Below are 23423 nucleotides of genomic sequence, written 5' to 3'. Positions count from 1 at the left end.
AATATCAAAATTACCCCATGATTTACTCACTCTCAAGCTATTCGAGATACATACGTCCATCATCATTCAAACCAACACATTTGGAGTTATTTTAGTAAATGTTCTTGCTCTTCCAAGCTTTATAATAGTAGAAAACGGGGATCATGAAACAACCTCAGACTTTAAACCCCCAAAAAGTGCATTCATCCTTAACAGAAGTAATCCACACAGCTCCAATGGGTTAATAAACGTCTTCTGTGGGAAATCGATGCGATTTTGTAAAAAAAAATCCAGATTTTAAAGTCAGAGGTTGTTCCCGATTTCTGTTTTGTACCATTATAAAGCTTGGAGGAGAAAGAACGTTTACTGAAACAAATCAAAATGTGTTCGTCTAAAAGATGATGGACATATCTCAGATGGCTTCAGGGTGAGTAAATCTTGGGAAATTTGTAAATGCGTTCCATCACAACAGATGTCTTAATGGGAATCTGAAAAGAGTTAATTTCATTGTAGATGTGAGAGTTGCTCATTAATGTTTTTGTTTTCTTTACTTGATAGCTACCAAAGTCTCTCTGGATTCTTTGTGCCGCCGGCTGCATTTTGCAAGCTCAAAGTATCGATCTTCATCTCAAAGTAAAGCCGTTGTGCACACTCCTCTTTTCAAAGCTTCGATTGAACTGGCCATTCCCAACCTCGTCCTCAGACCAAGTGTAGAGGATATACAGGTATTGATGACAAAACAAGCGCATACATACTAACTATGCATACTTGATTCATACTCTTAGTGTTCTTTATTGTCCTTGACATAAACATGTATGTTAAAACTAAGAACTTTCTTCAAATAATGCATTCATTGAAGCATTTTTCCTCTGATAATATTGGGGTTTTCTCGAAATATAATTTATCATCAAAGGCTTTCCATAGATATTAATAGGCCACTTCTACCACTGTAGCTGTATGACATGTACATTTATGATCTCAAACACGTACTTGTCTGTTATGCAGGTCATTATTGGTAAAGTTATCATCATAGTGCTTTCAACAGCAGAGGATATTCCACTCTGGGAATACTATCATCTTCATCATAAACAGTTGCAGGTATATAAATATTATTTTGACCATATGAAGTTTATGACTAGAATGTTTAAGATCATTGTTGAGCTCTTGTGACTCCACAGATAGAGCAGTTAGCAGCTCGAGAGCTTGGAGATGACAGTTTGGCGACTAAACAGATGAGGCCACTGAGGCCTCTGGTTAGCCTGGTGTCAATTCATAAAGACACAATAAAGGCTTCGGGACAGCTGGCCGCTGTGGTGTCCTCTCTCAAAGTGGACGTTGGAGACATTGTGGAAGGGTTGTCTCAATATTCTGTTCTTTGGAACCAGGTACTTATTTATTTCAACTCGGTTAATGTCTAGTGCAAGGGTGTGAGAAGGGCGGGGGACACAAAATGCTTTGGATTTGAATCCCTTTTCCTGTATTTATATAAGTTCACGGTACATTCACACGGGGCGAAAGCGTTAACGCTTAACAGAAGGCTTGTCTGAAGCGTGGCCAACAACCAATCACAGTGGTCGCATACATGCTCCAGTCTTGCATAAACATAATTGGCTGGCTGTCAATCTCCAAAAACATTAAAAAAGTGTTCAATATAAATATAATTCCGTTAACATACAAACATATTTATGATTTTTTGTATATTCCAGGATCCAACAGATCAGGTGAAAGCATTTTTGGAGACCAGCCCATCCTTGCCAGAATTTAGTCAGAAGCTTTCTTTGTATTCTGTAAGTAAATGCTAAAGAAATGTTACCTTAGAGAAAATGTTTAATGTTCTCATCATTTGTGCAGTAGGTTACTTTAATAAAATACTCAGTGACAATATAGCATTTTTGGCTTTTAAGATTTGTGCTTAAGCTGAAAGTGATCCCAGATTTTTCTGCATATATCACATCAGAAACTGGAGAGCCGAATCGAAGAGCTCCCAAAAACCTGCACCATGGCCCCTATCCTCTACGTTACCGATTCGCTGAAACTGTCACTCACTCAAGAGTGTCGGACCTGGAAACGAGCTTTCGGGGCAGCTTTAAACCAGCAGGCATCTGCAGACATGGCTGAGATGAGCTCTTTTGTGGAGAGGGTTAACAGGGAGCTCCAAAAGCCCATATCTGACCTAGACGGCGTAAGGGGAGCCATGGCCGCCCTGCAGGAGGTACGAGAGCAGGAGATACGCATCGATGCCATCATCAGACCGATGGAGGAGTCGTTCGCACTGCTTAATCGTCACGAGTTGTACTTCAATGATGGAAATGCAGAAAAAATTGATGGGCTGGTTTACAAATGGAAAGAACTTAATGTGGTGGTGAGGAATTCATTTTATAAAATCTTTATGAAATATGCTTTATTTGCTGCTTAAATCCAGGTTATTTGTTTTTTTGTTGTTGCATAAACTTTTTACTTGTAAATTAATAATTTTGGGTTGATTTATTTTTAAGGTGAATCAAACCCAGGATAAGCTTGTGGAAATTCAACCTCACATGAAGACTGAGCTTCTTTCTGAAGTTAAGACCTTCCAGAAAGCTGTGCACAATTTCTATCGTGACTATGACAAAAGGTACAGATGGATAATAACAAATACTGACCTTATCTTATTTTATGTGTATTTCTTGGTATTAGTACTATTTTGATTAATCTTAGTTGTATGTTTTATCTCTTTGGCCAGAAATATGTTTTAAATATATGCGAAATACATTTTGTTGAAAGTAAAGCTTAATTACATTTTTGTTTTGGAAAATATATTTAACATTCATATATTTACATTTATTTCAAAATGTATTTCAGGTGCAAAAATACATTTTTAATTTTATAACCCATATGGCAAAAATATTGACAAAATATAAAAGTTTGTATAAAAATGTACGTATAAAATAAATATGGTATATAAGTATATTTTTACAGGTCAAAATATATATCATTTAAATATTTTCAAACATGTTATGTTTACAGGTTTGTAACATACAAAGTTTTTTTCCAATGAAACATAAATGCTTTAATTATTTTTAATAATTTATTTATTTATTTTTCAAATATATTTTATATATATATTGGTGAAAAATATAAATATTGTAAACATATTTAAAAAATATTTCAGTACATATATTTCTTGGACATTTTTTGTATATTTTGAAATATATGTAATATTTTATTTTAAAAAAATTGCTGTATGGGATTTTTTAAAGTGTCTTTACTGTGTTTTTGTGTAGTGGTCCTGGAGTACCAGGTTTGCCCCCTCGTGAAGCCAGTGACAGGTTACAAGTTTATCAGGCCAAGTTTGAAGAACTGTGGAGGAAATATGTTAACTTGTCTTGTGGAGAAGAACTTTTCGGACTTAATGTTAATGGTGCCTTTTAATTTTTTGTCATATTTTCTTATTATTGCTTGAAATTTTGGTCAGTTTAGTCACCATTACATTATGTTTTTCCTTCACATTGTCTTTTCATTCTCTCAAATGATTCTCTTCTCAGATTACCCCGATCTTCATCGCATCAAAAGAGAGCTCATGCTTCTCTCCAAGCTTTACAGCCTGTACAATTCTGTCATCGACAGCGTTTCTGGATACTATGACATTTTATGGGCCGACCTCAACATAGAGAAGATAAATAATGAACTGCTAGATTTTCAGAACAAGTATGTTTAATGCCAATTTTTAAATTGTGTTTGTTTTCTTGAAAATGATCAAATACGGTATTATCTCTTCAAGGATCCGTAAACTACCTTTAGCCCTGAAGGAATGGCAAGCTTTCAATGAACTGAAGAAGACAATAGATGACTTTAATGAGACCTGTCCTCTACTGCACATGATGGCCAGTAAGGTAAAGTAAAGTTTATACACAGTAAATTGTGTTTTACCCCTACAGTAAGTACGTAATAGCACTTTTCTAACATGCTTTTACGACTAGGCAATGATGTCCCGACATTGGCAGCGTTTGTCTGATATTACCCACCACACCTTTGAGGTGGAATCTGGGAATTTTACCCTGCGGAATGTCATGGAAGCACCTGTGCTGAAACATAAAGAAGATATTGAGGTATTTGCAGCAAAATATTTTGTTATCTGGATGCTGTTGCTTCAAATTACATCAATATTTGGATCCAAATTAATTGCTTAAAAACCCCTAATAAGGTATTTAATGATATCTCTGGGTACTAGGATGTGTGTATCAGCGCGGTGAAGGAACGAGACATTGATGCCAAACTCAAAGATGTGGTGACAGAATGGAGCAGCCATCAATTCACCTTTGCCCCATTCAGGTTAGAAAATCATTCCCCTTTTTTATTTTAATGTATAATCTGATCATAAAACAGATTGAAACTATAAAACTGTAATAATAAAACTGATTGAGTTGTATCCTCACAGGAATCGTGGAGAGCTGCTGCTGAAGGGGGCAGACACCACTGAGAAGGTGGCATTAATAGAAGACAGCCTTATGGTCCTTGGGTCCTTAATGAGTAACAGGTACAATTATACTGTATTTTATAATTTATTATAATAACATTCAATAAGGTTGAATGTTATTATAAGGTTTTTTTAAGTAATATTTTGGGGCAGCTTTTCAAATGTCATAGAGTACAAGAGAGATGACAAATTCTTAACCAACCTGGAAGTTAGCGGGACACTGCTTCCCTCACCAAAAAGCCCATTCATTTTTCCCAAAGACTTTTGGATTATCACAAAAAAATAAGCTCTGTGTTTATGACACTTCTAACAAGATAATCTTCACAGATGAACACAACTTTGATACATTTTGAAGTCTTAATGCATTTACTAGAATTTTAAAGCTAACCATAAGCCCGGGATACACTGCACAATGTCTGGCTGTCCCAGAAAAAAAATTGCCATCGTGAAAAATTGTGGCTATTTCTGTGATCATGTCTCTTTATCGGTGGTCCTATGTTGCACAGTGAGAGAGGTTCAAAGATGACCATTTTCCTGATCTTGCGACCAAAAATAGCCTACGATAGTTTTCTGACAGTGTCACAAATTCAGCATGATCACACCCAGTGTGTTTGCTGCTACGACCTGCGTACCAGTATTTGTTTACCAGTAGCACATGCTGATGACGTTGTGCTAACGTGTTGCGCAGCCACCACAGCCGACGGTTCAATAGCTCTCATCATCGTACAGTCTACATCCTTGTTGTACCCAAGTTTAAACACTCAATGTTGAACAGTGTGATAAGGTAATGATTTTATAGGATGGCAAAAATCGTGCAGTGTATCCAGGGCTTTACTGTGGGTTCACTATGGTGACCATACGTGCCATTCTTCCCGGACGCATCCCGTCCAGGATTTTGTTATCGTCTTCTGGAAGTCGTATTTGTCGACCGCATACGTCATAGAGGATTATTATTATTATTACAGAAAAGCAACCGTTACATTTTAAGGTAAGAATGAAACTACGATTGTATATCTTATGTTTTTAACTGAATGGCGTATGCGGTCAACAAATACGACTTCCGGAAGACGTACCGAAATCCTGGACGGGATGCGTCCGGGAAGAACGGCACGTATGGTCACCCTAGGGTTCACACCAGACGTGAGTTCAACGATTTGCGCGAGTATATTACATACAAAGTCAATGCAGTCGATCAGACGCATCCTCGCGTAGGGCAATGGGAATGATGCGATATGGGCGGCGTGTTTGCCACGAAAACACGCGATATTTGCCTCAAACGCGTCTTCGCCCAAGTTGAACATATTCAACTCGAGCGAAAAATTCGCATGACATGAAGTTAAATCCTGTGAGTAATCTAGAGCGAGTTATGGGATGTCCCGCGTTTGGTGTGTACGTAGCATTAGGCTACAAGCAGACTACACCACGGTCTCTCAACATCAATGTCATAAGGAAATACTCTGAGGATGAATGTTTGTTGAGAATTATGTCCATGTTGCGTTGTTTTTGAGATCTTTATGTGTGATGATGTTTAAAGCCCCCGACAACGTCTGTAGTCTCATGTAGCAACTTGTTAGCAACCACCCTTTAAAAGCTTTAAAAGTCACAAATGGGGATATTAGCGGTGTGTTTAACGTTGTAGAATAAAAATATATGAAAATATATTGGGCTTGTGTTAACCAAACTTAACGCATTTAACCAAAATCCCATTCAAAACATTCATAGACTTCGGTACGATGGAACCGGAAGTGCAAAAATCATAACTTATTTCTGGGTTTTGCCTACCAACCTTATCCCTGCAACACTCAATTTAATATCAAATTTTTTTATAGTCTATGTAAGTTTGGCTGACCTCTTTTTATTTTTTTTAGATATAACGCCCCATATAAGTCCACCATACAGCAGTGGGTTCAAAAGCTTTCCAACAGCTCAGAGGTGATCGAGAAGTGGCTGACGGTGCAGAACCTGTGGCTCTATCTGGAGGCCGTGTTTGTGGGTGGAGACATTGCCAAACAACTGCCGCAGGTAACATGAATCCACTGAAATGTTCCAAAATCCAGTTAGCTGATTGGCTGTCATCTGCACTGTGACCTATTTGAGACACTTTACATAATTGATGCACAGTAACTTTTTTTTACCAATTTAACTGTTGAATCCAATTTGTAATTTAGTCACTTTATTAACGCATTACATCTTTGAAAACAAATTGTCCACAGGAGGCAATACGTTTCCAAAACATTGATAAGTCCTGGCAGAGGATAATGGAGCGAGCACACAAGATTCCCGGTGTTGTTCAGTGCTGCGTCGGAGACGAGACACTTATACAGCTGCTCCCACACATGCTGGAACAGCTCGAGGTTTGTCAGAAATCACTGAGTGGATACCTGGAGAAAAAACGTCTCGTGTTCCCGCGCTTCTTCTTCGTCTCTGACCCTGTCCTGCTGGAGATACTGGGTCAGGCCTCTGACTCCCACACCATTCAGGTACCTGGCTTTTGTTTTAAAATTAAAAGTCCCATGTGATGGTGCCATCACACTTATGGCGCTTTTCCATTGCATAGTACCCTATGGTTTGGTTTGGTTCGGGTCAGCTTACTTTTAGGAGCTTTTCCACTGGGTTCAGTTCGTAGTACCTGATACTTTTTTTGGTACCACCTTGGTTGGGGTTCCGAGCTGATACCAAAACGTAACGCAAAACACTGTAGATCACTGATTGGTCTGTGAGAATCGTCACTACCAGTGTCATCGCTAAAATGTAAAAGATTAGCTTTACCTTAAACTCCCTTTTAGCGAAAGGGAGTTTGGGTCATCCGCAGGTTGGGAATCAGGAACACCATAACAGTTTTTTTCCAGACTTCCAGTTTGTGGCGGCACATTTGCGATTTGCACCTCCGCATATATGCTTAAATGCAACTTAAATGAAGCTCAGCGAAACGCGTCGACCCATGCCACGGTTGTTTGTACAAAAACTGTCATGTGAGACAGAGTTAGTGATAAACGTGATGTGCAAACATCTATTTGTGGTGGTCAATTTTAATTTTGTGGCAGACTGAGAAATAAATTAATGTATGGGAATGTACAACGACGTTCTGACTTGATGTCACAGCAGTAGGCAGCGCAAATATAACGACACGCCTATAATCCTCCACACTCCGAAGTTTACTAAACTCAATGGAAAAGCTAACCAAGCCAAAGTGAGGTGACCCACCCGACCTGACCCAAACCGTGGGGTACTGTGCGATGGAAAAGTGCCATCTGATCCAGACCGTAATAAAATAGGTAATATGTGAAAAATATAACATTTAGTAATTAACTATGAGGGCCCTATCTTGCACCCAGCGCAATTGACTTTGTCAGTGGCGCATGTATCATTCGTATTTTGCACCGGCGCACAGCGGGTTTTTCCCTCCACAGACGCACGTCGGCAAACTAGGGAATGAACTTGCGCTCCCTGGGCGGTTCAGCGCAAAAAAGAGGCGTGTTCCGGCGCAAACCATCCCTGATGCTATTTTGCAGTTTTAAAAAACAATTGCGCCACTGACCAGAAAAAAAAGTTTAAAGTCAGTGGCGCGTTGCGCGTTGTTCATTATGCTATTTTAAGGGCGCATGCTTGACCGTAATGTATAGCGTGCACAACGCGCATACACTTTGCATCTAATCTACACAGATGCAACAGTTATTTTTGCAAATCATAAATTGTTACACTTAAAAATATTAATACACGAGATAAGGGGAATCATAGTGGTGAGCATTGTGGTGATAGTTTTTATTTATTGTGTGGCTGCGTTAAAAAATTCTCATGCAAATAACGATTAAAATATTTTCATAAGTTTGTTGTGTGGCTGTATTACGTTTATTTTATGTAAATAATAATTTAAATGTTTTCATAAGAAACCTTAATGTATATGAACTTGATTTGTAAGAGTACTTTGGGGTTGGACCTTGCTTCCGTTTCTTGGGTCTGATTTCAAAGCCCCCAAACCCTTTCAGCGGTGAGGGTGGACGCAGCGATGTTCTCTGCTGACGTCAGGTCATGTGTAGGTAGATCCACCTCCCGTTACACGGCATGCCCGATTTATGCTGCCAAGCTTGGGATTCCCCCGTCTCCTGACATCATTGTAGCGTTTGGCGCAACGATGGGGATGCCAGCTGATGAGACTGTGGCTATTTCCTCTCACGCCTGTTTAACCTACGCTGATTTGGGCGGGTTTCTCCCATCCCCATACAAAACAACTTCTCTGTCTTTGACTGCTCTTACAAGAACGTGGGTCTCCTCGGCTGTGAACCGCTCCTGGCGTGCGCCTGGTAAATCCGTCATAATAATAGCAACCCGCCATGGAACTTGCGCCCTTGCGTTTAAAGGGAATGTTGGATAGCGTTCTGATTGGTTTATTTGACGCTACGCCCAAACCACACCTATGAGTAATGAACCTACTTCAGACCAACCCCTTATTGATTTGCGCCCGGCACAAGAGTTATTTCTCACGCCGGGAAAATAGCAACAGCGCCCAAGATCCGCCCACAAACTCACTTGCGCGTTGCGCTTCGCACTTGCGTTTCAGATCGTTAAAATAGGGCCCTGATTGTTTACTTCATTTGAAAAGCAACAACCTCCATTGCATGTTTGTCTTTGTCTTTCAGGGTCACCTGTTGAGCCTTTTCGATAACGTTAACAGAGTTGTGTTTCACGAGAAAAACTACGACCAGATTCTTAGCTTTCAGTCACAGGAAGGGGAAACTGTTGATTTGAGTGAACCAATCGTTGCCCAGGTAGAAGATCAATTTGAAATGCTTACATCTGTGAAATACTTTACTTTTAACATAAAATATGTACTTTTTAATATAAAAATCACTAATTAAAAAAAAAACGAAAAATATATTGACTATGATGATCACAGGGCAATGTAGAAGCCTGGCTAGGTCTGTTGTTGGATGGAGTGAAGAAGACCATTCACAACATAATCCGACAGGCCCACATGTCAATCAGTGAACAGGACTTTAAACTAGTGGAGTTCCAGTCCATGTTCCCCGCTCAGGTGGGACTTTTGGGCATACAACTCATCTGGACCAGAGATGCTGAGGAGGCACTCAGCCATAGCAAGACCAACAAAAAGGTTCAGACCTTTTTTCGACTTTGTTGTCTGTTTCTTGTACATGTATAGTTAAACAGAAAGAAAAGGTTTCCTCTGGTACCATCTTATCGTCCTCATACAGATAATGCAGACTACTAATCAGAGGTTCCTGGATCTATTGAATGAACTGATTGATATGACTACTCACGATCTGACTAAGATGGACAGAACCAAATACGAGACACTCATCACCATACATGTCCACCAGAAGGACATTTTTGATGACCTGGTGATTGTATTTTAATAGTTTCGACATAATTTGTTTGCTAAGTAACACAGGATGCTTTTTAAATGCAATTTCTCTCTCTCAAAGGTACAAATGAACATCCGGTCAACCCTAGACTTCGAATGGCAGAAGCAGTCCCGCTTCTACTTCGTAGAAGACACGGACAGATGTCTGATCCAGATCACTGATGTGGAGTTTGATTACTGTAACGAGTATCTAGGCTGCACTGATCGTCTGGTTATCACACCTCTTACTGATAGGTAAGCGTAGGTGCAGTTGTTGACGCATTCTCAGGTTGAGGTTGAAACTATATTGTAGTAGTTTATGAATGCCACTTGCTTTTTGGTTGGTCCCTTGCAGATGTTATATCACATTGGCCCAGGCTTTGGGAATGAGTATGGGAGGGGCTCCCGCTGGCCCTGCTGGCACAGGAAAAACCGAAACCACCAAAGACATGGGCCGCTGTCTGGGAAAATACGTTGTTGTTTTCAATTGCTCAGACCAAATGGACTTTAGAGGACTTGGACGCATCTATAAAGGTGGAGTGGATTGCATTGCTCCCATTAAAAACCGAAAATAAAAATATTCTTTAATATTGACTATGGAATAGATATTAAACACTGCATACTTCTATATACTATATCTTTTTTATTTGAGCAAAAACAGATGTACCTTCAAAATTGTCACCTAGAAAATCCTAACATAGCACCTGTTTGATGCTTCATCTGGACTAGATAATTAAAGCGTGTGACCTTTCTTCTGCGTTCTTCATGTTTTCAATGTTTGTCAAACAGGATTAGCACAGTCTGGTGCATGGGGTTGTTTTGATGAGTTCAACCGCATCGAGCTACCCGTGCTCTCTGTGGCCGCTCAACAAATCTATATTGTCCTCCAGTGCAAGAAAAGCAAGAAACCTCAGTTTATCTTCACAGATGGAGATGTGGTAGAAATGGACAAAGAGTTTGGCATCTTTCTTACTATGGTAATGAAATTAGATATGTTTTTTATGCTAAATTCACCACCTTTTCAGCCACTGGCAGCAATAAATTGTTGCTTATGTTTTGTGCTTTCACATCACAGAACCCAGGATATGCTGGGCGTCAGGAACTGCCCGAGAACTTGAAAATTCAGTTCCGCACGGTGGCCATGATGGTGCCCGACCGAGCCATTATCATGAGGGTGAAACTGGCCAGCGCAGGCTTCCGTGATAATCAAGTCCTCAGTCGCAAGTTTTACACCCTCTACAAACTATGTGAGGAGCAGCTTTCTAAGCAGGTGACCATAATGGATTAATATTATACACTATATCACATAATGCTTTACAATGATGTACACAAAGTAAGGATAATTGATCTTACTAATGCTGCCCAACAGGTCCACTATGACTTTGGTCTGAGGAACATCCTGTCTGTTTTGAGGACTCTGGGAGCGGTTAAAAGATCCAACCCAACCGAGCCAGAGAAGACTGTGGTCATGAGAGTTCTCCGTGACATGAACCTCTCCAAACTGGTGATTTATGATTAATCCTAATCTGGGATGATACCTTAAAGCAGGAGAATAAATGTCACTGCATCTCTATTCCCATTTCATATAGGTGGATGAGGACGAGCCGCTATTCCAAAGTCTCATCAATGATCTGTTTCCGGGAATTAGTCTGGATGAGGCTGGTTATCCCGAGCTAGAAGCTGCTATCACAAAACAAGCTGAAGAGGCTGGGCTTATCGCTCATCCTCCTTGGATTCTCAAACTTGTGCAACTGTACGAGACTCAACGAGTGAGACATGGTTAGCCGTCATTCAGTCTTGTCATTTGTTCAGGCTTGGTGTGCTTTGCATTCAGATTAATTTGTGTTTGTGTAGGTATGATGACTCTGGGCCCAAGTGGGACAGGAAAGACCACGTGTATTCACACTTTAATGAAGGCCATGACTGACTGTGGAAATCCTCACAAAGAGATGCGGATGAACCCCAAGGCCATCACTGCCTCCCAGATGTTCGGCACGTTGGATGTGGCCACAAACGACTGGACAGATGGAATCTTCTCCACGCTTTGGAGGAAAACACTGAAGGCCAAAAAGGTGAGATATTGTGTGTCAACAAGCATCTGACAGTTAAAGGGGCCACGGTATGAAAATCTGATTTTGGCAAATAATGGTAAGCACACAGCTGATTGTAAACATTGACTTCCACTGTATTTGTTTATCCTACTATGGAAGTCAATGGGTACCATCAGCTATGTGATTTACCATCATTTATCAAAATATCTTCTTTACAACATGAAGGTAAGTAAATGATGGTAGATTTTATTTTATTTTATTGGGTATACTGTCCCTTTAATCTGCTATTGAATCTATAGACTAAAAATGATTTCATTAATCGCATTTTGTGTGGGTTAACTTTTTAAACAGTTTATTGTTAAAAAACATTTTTTTTTACAGTAAGCAAAAACGTTTCTGATAATTTTTTCAGTTTTATTTATGTCAGATTTTAAATACACGTGACATTAAATTTTTCAACCATTGTAAACATTTCACAGGGAGAACACATATGGATCGTTCTTGATGGTCCAGTTGACGCCATCTGGATTGAAAACCTCAACTCGGTCCTAGATGACAACAAGACTCTTACCCTGGCCAATGGAGACCGCATACCAATGGCCCCCAACTGCAAGGTGGTATTTGAGCCACACAACATAGACAACGCATCTCCTGCTACCGTATCCCGCAACGGGATGGTCTTCATGAGCTCATCTGTACTAAACTGGCAGCCCATACTGCAGGCCTGGCTAAAGAAGATTCCCACAACACAAGCTGACGTGCTTCTGGCCTCCTTCAACTCCATCTATCAGGTGACGGCCAGTCACGCGGCCAGCTGTCTAATGCTCATTGATATGTTAAATCGAACGTCCATCTTAAATGACCACTAAGTCATCAACAAGAATATTCTGTTGAGTTGGAATCTGGCTAGATCTGAAAAATCGATATTAAAAACTAAAATCAATGCAACACTTAGTTTAAAGCCAGCTGTGCTGTTAAGTGGAATATGAATATGAAAAGCTTTGATTGATTTTTATTAAGAGGACATTGCCTGGGGAAAGGTTAGAGAGGATTTTGTGAACAATACAAACGTTTCACTGATGTGATGTGTATAATATAAAGCAAGGAGCTATTTAAAGGAAAACACCACAGTTTTTCATTATTTTACAATGGTCTTACCTCAACTTAGAGGAATTAATACATACCTATCTTTTTTCAATGCGTGCACTTAACAGGTAATCTTTGTACATGGATATGTTAGCATTTAGCCTAGCCGCATTCATTTCTTAGGATCCAAACAGGGACTTTTACTTCAAGGACCCCAATGGAAATAAGTTATTTTTACCTTTATTGCGTTATCCTGGACAGATTTATTATTTTACTTTTTGTCCAATAAATCAAATCAAATGAATTTAGCAGAACATAGTAAAATATTGAAAAACTGTGGTGTTTTCCTTTAACACCTAATGGTGCATTCATACAAGACGCGAATTAAGTCAATGCAAAGTTGCAACAGACATCCTGCACCACGATTTCCACTAATTGTGCAATTTAGGGGTTTGATGCACGTGATTTACACAAATTATGTTGTGGGAATTGAAATATCTGAACTTTGGTGGATCAGGAGCTTGCTCTAGTAGTGACGTAATAACGACGTAGCGAGCAGAGACAGAAATATGAAACAACAACGGAGGACAAAATCACAGTCGCTATATGTGAACACCCGGATCTGTACGACACATCTTCGTTCTCTTATAGAAACAGGGAAAAAAGGATCTTGCTTGGAAGAAAGTAAGTGAGGAGGTCGGACAATTTGATAAGTTGTAAAAAATCTTTACTCAATTTTGAAACTACAAGCTAGCTAAAGCTGGCAAATTGAGCGTATTCGTGTCTGATTTTCATGCGCGAATGAAGCGAGTTAACTCAAAATGTTCAAGCGTGCAACTACACGCAAATATCGTGATTTATTCGCTTCATTCGCGTCTGGTGTGTGAACGCACAGTTAGAATCCCTTTGAAAAATGCATTTAAAGGATAGTTCACACAAAAATGAAAATTCTGTCATCATTTACTCACTTTTGAATTGTTACAAACCTGTATAAATGTCTTTGTTCTGCTGAATACAAATGAAAATATTTTGAAAATTGTTTGTAATAAAGCAGATCATTGACTTGCTTAGTAGGAAACAATAATACTATGGAAGTGAATGGTGCCTCTGATCTGTTTGGTTATTAATATATTTTAAAACATCTTCCTTTGTATTTAGCAAAACATATACATTTATATAGGTTTGGAACAGCTTGAGAGAGATTAAATGTTATCAGAATTTTCATTTTTGGGTGAAAATTTTCTTTAATAAACATTTTTGTTTTATTCACATTCATGGATTTACGCTTGCACATCCTTACCTTGAAACATTTTGTGTTCCTGTAGCTTAGTTGGTAGAGCATTGCATTAGCTGCGTAAAAGTCATGGGTTCATTCTTAAGGAATACACAAACTGATCAAATGTATAGCTATAAGGAATTGTGCATGATTTTTGAAAAACACTTTGGAATAGGGAGTCGGGCCGACTACCAAAACACACTTGAAGCCAATCAGCAGTAAAGGGGCATGTCTACTAACCGACATTGTTGCCTGGGTGTGGGGCGGGTCTATCAAAAGAAGGTCCAGATTGTATTGGGGTAGGGGCCAGTGGTGTAGTCTACGTGATACGCAGGTATACGCCGTATACCCACTAGAAATTGTCAAGGATTTCCGTATACCCACTAAAAATAGCGCGAGGATGCGTAACAGCATGGTTTTGTGACATTTTTAAAGTTTAGTCATAATATAGATGTGAAGCATTGACCATTAGCATGCTACACTTGCTACTTTAGCGGGTTGAAATACATATTAGGCTATATACTTCATGCCGAACTGCGCGATCAGATCGGCGTATGAATTTCTATGAATTCAGATTACTATAGTGACGCGAAAGTAACTGGGGAGCAGACTGGCGAGTGACAGCAAAGTACCGCGAGAGAGACTCCAGTTATCACATGGAAAAATCTGCTTTGACTCTCTCTCGCGGTACTTTGACATCACCAAGAGGTCTGCTTAGCGCCAAATGAAGTCGAACCTGCAGTGTAGCTGCTCACGCGACACTGTGAACAAACAGTCCAGAGAAGTGAACGAGTGCTGCAACATAAAATCCATAGAGTTTACAACGCACATGTGAGTAAACAACATTTAAATCATCAGTCCAGTTTATTACTTTATCTGGAGGTAAGCCTCTAAATGCAATAAAATAAGCCCGTGATAATATCCTGATGGTTTTTAACTGCCTTCAGTTCCTCTTCATGTTTGCTTGTGCTTCACAGTGTTAAACTTCCCTTCTCTGTGTTCATTTATATATCTACGTTCAAGATGTATATGATCTTAAACTTCTGTTTGGTTTGGGTGTCTAATATTAGGCTACATGATGGTCTTGTAATAATAATTATGTATATGCCATTTCATTGCTTATATTATATGCAAAAATAAGCTTTTATATCAATGACTATGCAAATTAGAGTTAATTCATGGTCATCTTAAATGTGTATTAATTAAAAACATTAACACCGTTAAATTACACATGGTAATGTTATCAATAGTTGTCAGATAATAGCTATTGAAAGAATTGAATATTTTTTTCTCCTTTAATGCATGTGTTAGCCACAGATTGAAGATTTATTTAATTTTAATTAACAGTTAAATAACTTTTGTCCCCGAGTTAGATGTTGATTAACACTAAACCAGTCTAAAAATCAGTCCAGTTTCCCCAGCTGTAAACCCATTGGCTGTTAAAGTCTTTTTTTCTTATAAACTGACATGTTGATAACACATTCAGTTTATGTGTTTATGAGTACACTTTCAGAATGCTCTTAGTTACATGAATATCTATACTGTATGCATCTGTGAGTGTGGTGGTGCTTATGAGGTGTCGCGCTAGGACGAGTGAGCATAAGGGTGAGAGGGAAAAATCACAGTATACTCACTACAAAAATCTAGACTACACCACTGGTAGGGGCGTGTTTGTTTAAGTGATTTCAAATGTCAACATTGGCTTTCAGAGATCATGCACCCTGCCTTTAAATTCACTGTAACTAATGGAAATGGAAATTTTCCTTAGGATTTGATGAATTTCATCACCACTGCAGTTTCTCCTAAAATGCTACTGTTGGAGTGCATGTACATCAAGCAGACCATTGATCTTTTAAAGGTAACCCACCTACTATAGTGCTGACACATATATTTATAAGTGATCACAGTTGTGTTTATTGGCTGTTTATTAATGGCTTTAAATGTGGCTCATCCAGCATCCAACTGTTTGACATCCTGTAATCACAGGGGCTGTTGCCAGCCGTGGAGGAGAAGTTTTTAACAGCGCCGCACATGAATCGGCTCTTCATGTTTGCTGTCATGTGGTCTGTTGGAGCTTTACTGGAGCTGGATGATCGAGCCAAGATGGAGATGTTTCTCAAAAAACATTCTGCCAGCCTGGACCTGCCCAAAACTCAAGGAGAGCAGACCATCTTTGAGTTTATGGTCAATGAGACTGGAGAATGGGACCTCTGGTCCAAAAGGGTAAAATTATTAAAATGTGTTTGACTGTGTGAGTGTTTTTTCCCACTTTTTGCACTGGTTATTTGGAAACAGTATTATTAATATTTAGTGAGAGATTTTTTTTTTATTGTAATTATGAAACATTAGTTAGCCAGGGTTAGAAACCAAGCATAGTGTGATGCGGACACCTTTTGTGATCTTTCGTTAAGCATGTCACAAAAATAAATTAACCATGTATCTTTGTTTTCTTATTTCCTTTAATGCCCCCCATTTTTATGTTCTTCCTCAGTGTTTCATGAATTATAGATCAAGGTGAGTTGCTAGCTTTAATATTAAACATTTTGTTTGTGGTGTCATTATTAGGTGCCAGAGTATCACTATCCCAAAGACATGGTTCCTGACTACGCCTCGATTCTTGTACCGAATGTCGACAACATACGGACTGACTTTCTGATGCAAACGATAGTGAAACAAGGCAAAGCTGTCCTGCTCATTGGTGAACAGGGAACAGCCAAGACTGTCATGATCAAGGTAATTGTGATTATTATTAGCAGAGTAGTCGTTCCTAAAATTTACTTTGCTGAATGATTTTAAACCTTGTTTTATAATTGCTGCAACTGCATGTGACCCTGTACTAAAAAGATAGGCTACATGGTCTTTAGGGTCAATTTTTTATTTCAATTTTTTATTATTAAATTTTACTTTATGTGAAAGTTAAATATATAAGTTTTCTATTGCATAAACAATATTTGGCCAAGATACAACTACTAGAAAATCTGGAATCTGATGGTGCACAAAAATCTTAATAGTGAAAAAATCTTCTTTAAAGTTGTCCAAATGAACTGGACAACGAATGACACGAATAAAGCGTTTAGCCCAAGTGATTTACATGTGAAGTCAATGCAAAGTTGCAACAGACATCCCGCGGCACGATTTGCGTGAGTTGAAAATTTGAGTGAGTTGAAAATCTGAACTTTAGCGGATATTAGAGCTGCGTTGACCAATTAGGAGATTCCCTAGTAGTGACGTGATTACGACGAAGCATGCAGAAATACGAAACAACAATCACGGTCGCTGTATGTGAACACCCGAATCTGTACGACACATCTTAGTACTTTTATAGAAACAGGAATAAAAAGGATCTTGCTTGGAAGAAAAGTAATTGAGTAGGTCGGACAATCTGGTAAGTTGTAAAAAACGCTCTTTACTCAATTTAAGCTATATATACTGTATATATATTGAGACTACAAGCTAGTTAAAGCCAGCAAACTGAGCGCATTAGTGTCTGATTGTCACAAATGACGCGATTTTTACACGCATCTGAAGCAAGTTAACTCAAAATGTTCAAGCGTCCAACTACACGCGAATAGCGTGATCTATTCGCTTGATTCGTGTCTGGTGTGAACGCACATGAGAATGCCTTAAAAAATGCATTAAAGGGATAGTTCACCCAAAAATGAAAATCCTGTCATCATATACTCATTTTTGAGTTGTTACAAATCTGTATAAATGTCTTTGTTCTGCTGAATACAAATAAAAATATTTTGAAAATTGTTTGTGATAAAGCAGATCAGGGGCACCATTGACTTCATTAGTAGGAAACAATAATACTATGGAAGTGAATGGTGCCTCTGATCTGTTTCGTTATTAATATTTTTCATCTTGCTTTGTATTTAGCTAAACAAATTTTCTTAGGAAACACGTATTACTAAAGATAAATAATTTTTTAATATATTTAAGGTCGGAATTTTACAAAATATCTTCATGGAACATGATCTTTACTTAATATCCTATTGATTTTTGACATTAAAAAAATCTATAATTTTGACCCATAGAATGTATTGTATTGTTACAAATATACCCGTGCTACTTATGACTGGTTTTGTGGTCCAGGGTCAAATATGTGGTTAAAAACATAAAACATTGCAGCTTTTTATAAAGGTCAGACTATACATACAGAGTGGAAAATAAGTATTTGACACATCAGCATTTTTATAATTAAGGGGATTTCTAAGTGGGCTAATGACACAAAATTTCCATCAAGACAAATATTGAATTGATACAAAGTAATCAGAACATTTAAGTATACAAGTTGAGTCATAATAAATAAAGTGAAATGACACAGGGAATAAGTATTGAACACATGAAGATAACAAAGTGCCAAATGGAATAGAAAGCCAGGAGATCGCCTGAAATCTCTCAGTGTTGAGAGAGAAACCCTGCCCCCATCAATACTAATTGATATCAGCTGCTTTAGCCCCAATTCAATATTTGGCTTAATGGCTACATCTGGTGAAATTTTTGTGTCATTAGCCCACATAGAAATCCCCTTACTGATAAAATGCTGATGTGTCAAATACTTATTTTCCCTGCTGTAAATAAAATTCATGGAAACTTTTAAGTTTAAACTTTAAATAAATAATTTAATAAACAAATAAGTATTTGCTTTCTGACAGAAATATGCTTTTAAAACTTTTACAGGGGTACACAAACAAATATGATCCGGAAACTCATTTAAGCAAAACACTGAACTTCTCTTCAGCCACCCAGCCTGGCATGTTCCAGCAGACAATTGAGAGTTATATAGACAAAAGGATGGGCACCACTTATGGACCTCCTGCAGGAAAGAAGATGACTGTGTTCATTGATGACATCAACATGCCAGTTATCAATGAGTGGGGCGATCAGGTCAGGTGTCATATGATTCAATTGGAGTCAAGATAAAGTGTGTATTTTTTTTGCAAATGTGTAAGAAATGGATCAGATTATGTTTGGGGGCAGGGACATTCCATATAGTGTTTTATTCCAGGAGAAGAATATTCTAACAGCCCCCATTTATAAAATTGACAAAATATGAAAAAGATATGTACTTCACTGACCTTGCAGTATTTTTATTTATCAGATAACTAATGAGATTGTGCGTCAGCTGATGGAGCAGGGAGGTTTCTACAGCCTGGAGCGGCCTGGGGAATTCACCGGTGTTGTCGACTTGCAGCTGATAGCTGCCATGATCCATCCCGGCGGCGGGCGCAATGACATCCCCCAGCGACTCAAACGCAAGTTCTGTGTGTTTAACTGCACTCTTCCTTCAAATTCATCCATAGATAAGATCTTTCACACGCTGGCCAGTGGTTATTTCTGTCCGGAAAGAGGATTCTCTGAGGAAGTGTGCTCACTGGCAGCCGCTATGGTCCCCACCACCAGAAAAGTGTGGCAAGCTGTCAAAGCTAAGGTACTTCCTTACCAACTTATTAGTATTAGTACCTGGCTCAAGTGATATAAACAGCCAAAGTCAAGAATTTGATTTCCAAGGCATGGACAATTATTGTTGAACAATGAAAATTTAACCATTTATGCATTAATCAAAAACACCCAAACAAGTTCAAGAAAATGTTTTCAAGCATGCATATAGCCAAAGCACAAGGTGAGCCAATTATTAATAAATGGTTCCCTCTTGTGGTCAGTAGTATGTTTCAAAATGAGATGTGAGTTACATATAAAATGCTTATGGGGTAAACTAAACCAATGCTATACGCTGAAACCAATAAAGATAATCAAACCTTTTGGCAATAACGATGTTATGGTAGTCATACATCCTAAAATAATAATAATAATAATAATAATATGTTAATGTGATGTTTTCAGATGCTACCATCCCCTGCAAAGTTCCACTACATATTTAACCTGCGTGACTTGAGCAGGATCTGGCAGGGGGTTCTCACTGTGGGATCAGAAGTGTGTCAAACACCTCAGCTCCTGGCCTCTCTCCTCCGTCACGAGTGCTCGCGGGTCATCGCAGACCGCTTCATTGATAACAAGGACAGAGAGACCTTCAATGCCATTTTACAGAGGGTGTGTCAACTCAATCACAAGAGCCTTCATGGGACTGCACAATATGATATATTAAAATTTTTTATAAATATAATTAGGGCTGTCAAAAAATTAATCGCGATTATTCGCATACAAAATAAGTTTTTTTTGCATAATATAAGTGTGTGCACTGTGTGTAATCATTTTGTATATAGACCATTTCAAAAGATGTAAACAACACTGGTCCAGAAAACTTCCTGTTTCAGTTTGTGACTGTTTTTTAATTTATTTCACATATATCATTATCTTTAAGATGTTTGTTTAACATTTTAATGAAGTTTTATATGTTCTGTTGGTTATATTTTATCCCAACGTTTATCTAGTGTTCAAAAACTGAAACAGGAAGTGCTTCTGGACAGTGTTGTTTATATCTTTTGAAATGGTCCATATAAATACACACACATGCATGCATGCATTTAAGAAACATTTACATGTGTATATATATTTATGTAGATTTTAATATATTTTATGTTAAAAAAATCTATCCATAAATAAATAAAAATTATACATGTATGTGTGTATTTATAAATACATAATTATTACAAACAATACACACACAAATGTATTACTCAAGCACATTTTTGTATGCGATTAATCGCGATTAATCGTTTGGCAGCACTAGTGTATATATATATATATATATTTAGTTAGTTAGTTTATTTGTGTTTATTTATTTATTGATATATTTATTTAATTTTTGATATATTTTAATTTTTTGAGATAATATGTATGTATTTATGTATGTATTTATTGATTGATTTCTTTATATATTTATTGATTTCTTTATATATTTATTTTTGGATATATTTATTAATTACTTTATTTTTTTATTTATTTTTGGATATATTTATTTATTTTTGGATATATTTTATATTATATATAGATAATATATATATATATATATATATATATATATATATATATATATATATATATATATATATATATATATATATATATATATATATATATATATATATATATATATATATACATAGCATATTTATTGTATACATGTATGTGTGTTTATATACAATATACACACAAATATATTTTGCAAATACACAATTTTATTTTGAAAGCCCTAAATATAGTAAAAAATTGGACAAATAAGAGCATGTCCAGGAGCCAATGAGACTGAGACACTGTTGACAGAATATAATTATACAATACAATATAATATAAAACGCATTGTTAAATGTATTAATTATCTCATTTCTTTACTGTTCTGTGCTTTTCAGGTCACAGAAGAGGATCATGGTTCTGGTCTTTTAGAGCCTGGGCCATGGGAAGAGTATTTTGTGGACTTCCTGAGGGATGCTCCTGAGATGACCGGGGATGAACCTGAAGATGCAGAAGCAGAGACGCCGAAGATCTACGAGCCCATTCCTTCCTTTACAAGCTTATCAGAGCGCCTGTCTGTGTTTCAACAGCAGTATAACGATACCATCAGAGGAGCAGCCATGGACCTGGTCTTCTTTGAGGTTGGTCTTAAAAAACATTGTGTTGTTTTAACCAAACTTTGGAGAGTCACAAGTTAAATCACAAGTTGAAACAACCCAACATAGGTATAAATACATTTTAATAAAAACATTTTTCTCTATTTCATGGAAATATTTATTTACGTGAATCTCACAAAATTGCGCAGGTCATATTTTACCTCAAAATCAACAGAAATAATATATATATATATTAAAGGTGGGGTGCATGATCTCTGAAAGACATTTAGCCTTTTAGAACTGAATTGATTTCAAACCTTATTGTGGTCTTACAGGATGCTATGGTCCACCTAGTGAAGATCTCTCGCATAATCCGGACAGCTCGGGGTAATGCACTACTAGTTGGAGTGGGGGGTTCTGGGAAACAGAGTCTTACTCGACTTGCATCCTTCATAGCTGGATACCAGAGCTTCCAAATAACACTGACACGGTGAGACTATTGAATGGCTATATTATCAAATACGTTTTATATTTTACCACCTGCATCTATGAAGTTTTTATGTGCCGAAAACATTCTTTGACAATCCTAACCATAATTTCTCTTCTTACAGAACATACAATGTGAGTAATCTAATCGAGGACCTTAAAGCCTTGTACAGAATTGCGGGTTTGGAAGGAAAGGGCGTGACCTTTATCTTCACTGACAACGATATCAAGGACGAAGCCTTTCTCGAGTACATGAACAACGTGCTGGCATCCGGAGAAGTGTCAAACCTGTTTCCTCGAGACGAGGTGGACGAGATCACCCAAAGTCTCATTCCAGCCATGAAGAGGGACCTTCCGCGCTGCCCGCCCACCATCGACAACCTATACAACTACTTTCTTTCCAGGGTGCGCAGCAACCTCCACGTTGCTCTTTGCTTCTCTCCGGTTGGCGAGAAATTGCGTTCCCGGGCCATGAAGTTTCCTGGGCTTATCTCCGGCTGCACCGTGGTCTGGTTCCAGCGTTGGCCCCGAGACGCTTTGGTGGCCGTCGCTCAGCATTTCCTTTCCAACTACTCGCTTCGATGTTCGGACGAGGTGAAGAGGAGCGTGGTGGAGACTATGGGAACGTTCCAGGATATGGTGGCTGAAATCTGTACCGAGTACTTCCAGCGCTTTAGACGTCAGACCTATGTGACACCTAAATCCTACTTGACGTTTATTAAGGGATACCAGACGATTTACTCTGACAAAATCGAGCATGTGGGGATGTTGGCAGAACGAATGAACACAGGTTTGTTGTGTTAAACATTCAATCAGAATGTAACCTAAGCTTGCTTAATGTATCAGCCTTTTTACGTGACATCTCGTCTGCAGGTTTGGACCGACTCATGGAGGCCGAGCAGTCGGTCAACCAGCTGCGAGTGGAGCTGAGAGAGAAGGAGAAGGTGTTGGCTGTGGCCTCAGTCAAAGCAGATGAAGTCCTGCGGGAGGTCATGAGCAAAGCTACGGCCGCCGAACAAGTGAAAGCCCAGGTACAAAAGGTGAAAGACAAGGCCCAGGCCATCGTGGACGAAATTGAGCAAGAAAAGAAGGTGGCAGAGTCCAAACTAGAAGCAGCTGAACCAGCGTTAGCAGCGGCTGAAGCTGCACTGCAGGTCTGGCGCACACCAACTTACCTCTAAAACGTGTCTTATTTTCACACTTTCATATAACTTCATTC

The 23423-nt window shown here is 38.4% G+C and overlaps 1 protein-coding gene across 1 annotated transcript in view; it reads left to right on the top strand.

Moving 5' to 3' along the window:
* The window catches only part of dnah5l (dynein, axonemal, heavy chain 5 like), a 58887-nt gene that overhangs the window by 10554 nt on the left and 24910 nt on the right, over nt 1–23423 (top strand). The window contains exons 24-58 of the mRNA XM_073813131.1: nt 538–704; nt 985–1077; nt 1158–1364; nt 1686–1766; nt 1937–2341; nt 2475–2593; nt 3243–3379; nt 3504–3666; nt 3740–3851; nt 3939–4067; nt 4190–4290; nt 4397–4495; nt 6304–6457; nt 6649–6915; nt 9073–9201; nt 9330–9545; nt 9646–9792; nt 9877–10049; nt 10150–10328; nt 10584–10771; nt 10870–11064; nt 11164–11298; nt 11384–11573; nt 11649–11866; nt 12325–12636; nt 15976–16065; nt 16194–16430; nt 16773–16940; nt 18891–19097; nt 19312–19641; nt 20055–20261; nt 21521–21763; nt 22054–22208; nt 22330–22994; nt 23078–23358. Coding sequence (XP_073669232.1) covers nt 538–704; nt 985–1077; nt 1158–1364; nt 1686–1766; nt 1937–2341; nt 2475–2593; nt 3243–3379; nt 3504–3666; nt 3740–3851; nt 3939–4067; nt 4190–4290; nt 4397–4495; nt 6304–6457; nt 6649–6915; nt 9073–9201; nt 9330–9545; nt 9646–9792; nt 9877–10049; nt 10150–10328; nt 10584–10771; nt 10870–11064; nt 11164–11298; nt 11384–11573; nt 11649–11866; nt 12325–12636; nt 15976–16065; nt 16194–16430; nt 16773–16940; nt 18891–19097; nt 19312–19641; nt 20055–20261; nt 21521–21763; nt 22054–22208; nt 22330–22994; nt 23078–23358 — 6899 coding nt within the window. The remainder of the gene's footprint in view (nt 1–537; nt 705–984; nt 1078–1157; nt 1365–1685; nt 1767–1936; nt 2342–2474; nt 2594–3242; nt 3380–3503; nt 3667–3739; nt 3852–3938; nt 4068–4189; nt 4291–4396; nt 4496–6303; nt 6458–6648; nt 6916–9072; nt 9202–9329; nt 9546–9645; nt 9793–9876; nt 10050–10149; nt 10329–10583; nt 10772–10869; nt 11065–11163; nt 11299–11383; nt 11574–11648; nt 11867–12324; nt 12637–15975; nt 16066–16193; nt 16431–16772; nt 16941–18890; nt 19098–19311; nt 19642–20054; nt 20262–21520; nt 21764–22053; nt 22209–22329; nt 22995–23077; nt 23359–23423) is intronic.

Source organism: Paramisgurnus dabryanus, chromosome 22 (assembly GCF_030506205.2).
Source record: "Paramisgurnus dabryanus chromosome 22, PD_genome_1.1, whole genome shotgun sequence".
Lineage (NCBI taxonomy): Eukaryota > Metazoa > Chordata > Actinopteri > Cypriniformes > Cobitidae > Paramisgurnus > Paramisgurnus dabryanus.
This window is presented reverse-complemented; position numbering and strand designations above follow the sequence as displayed.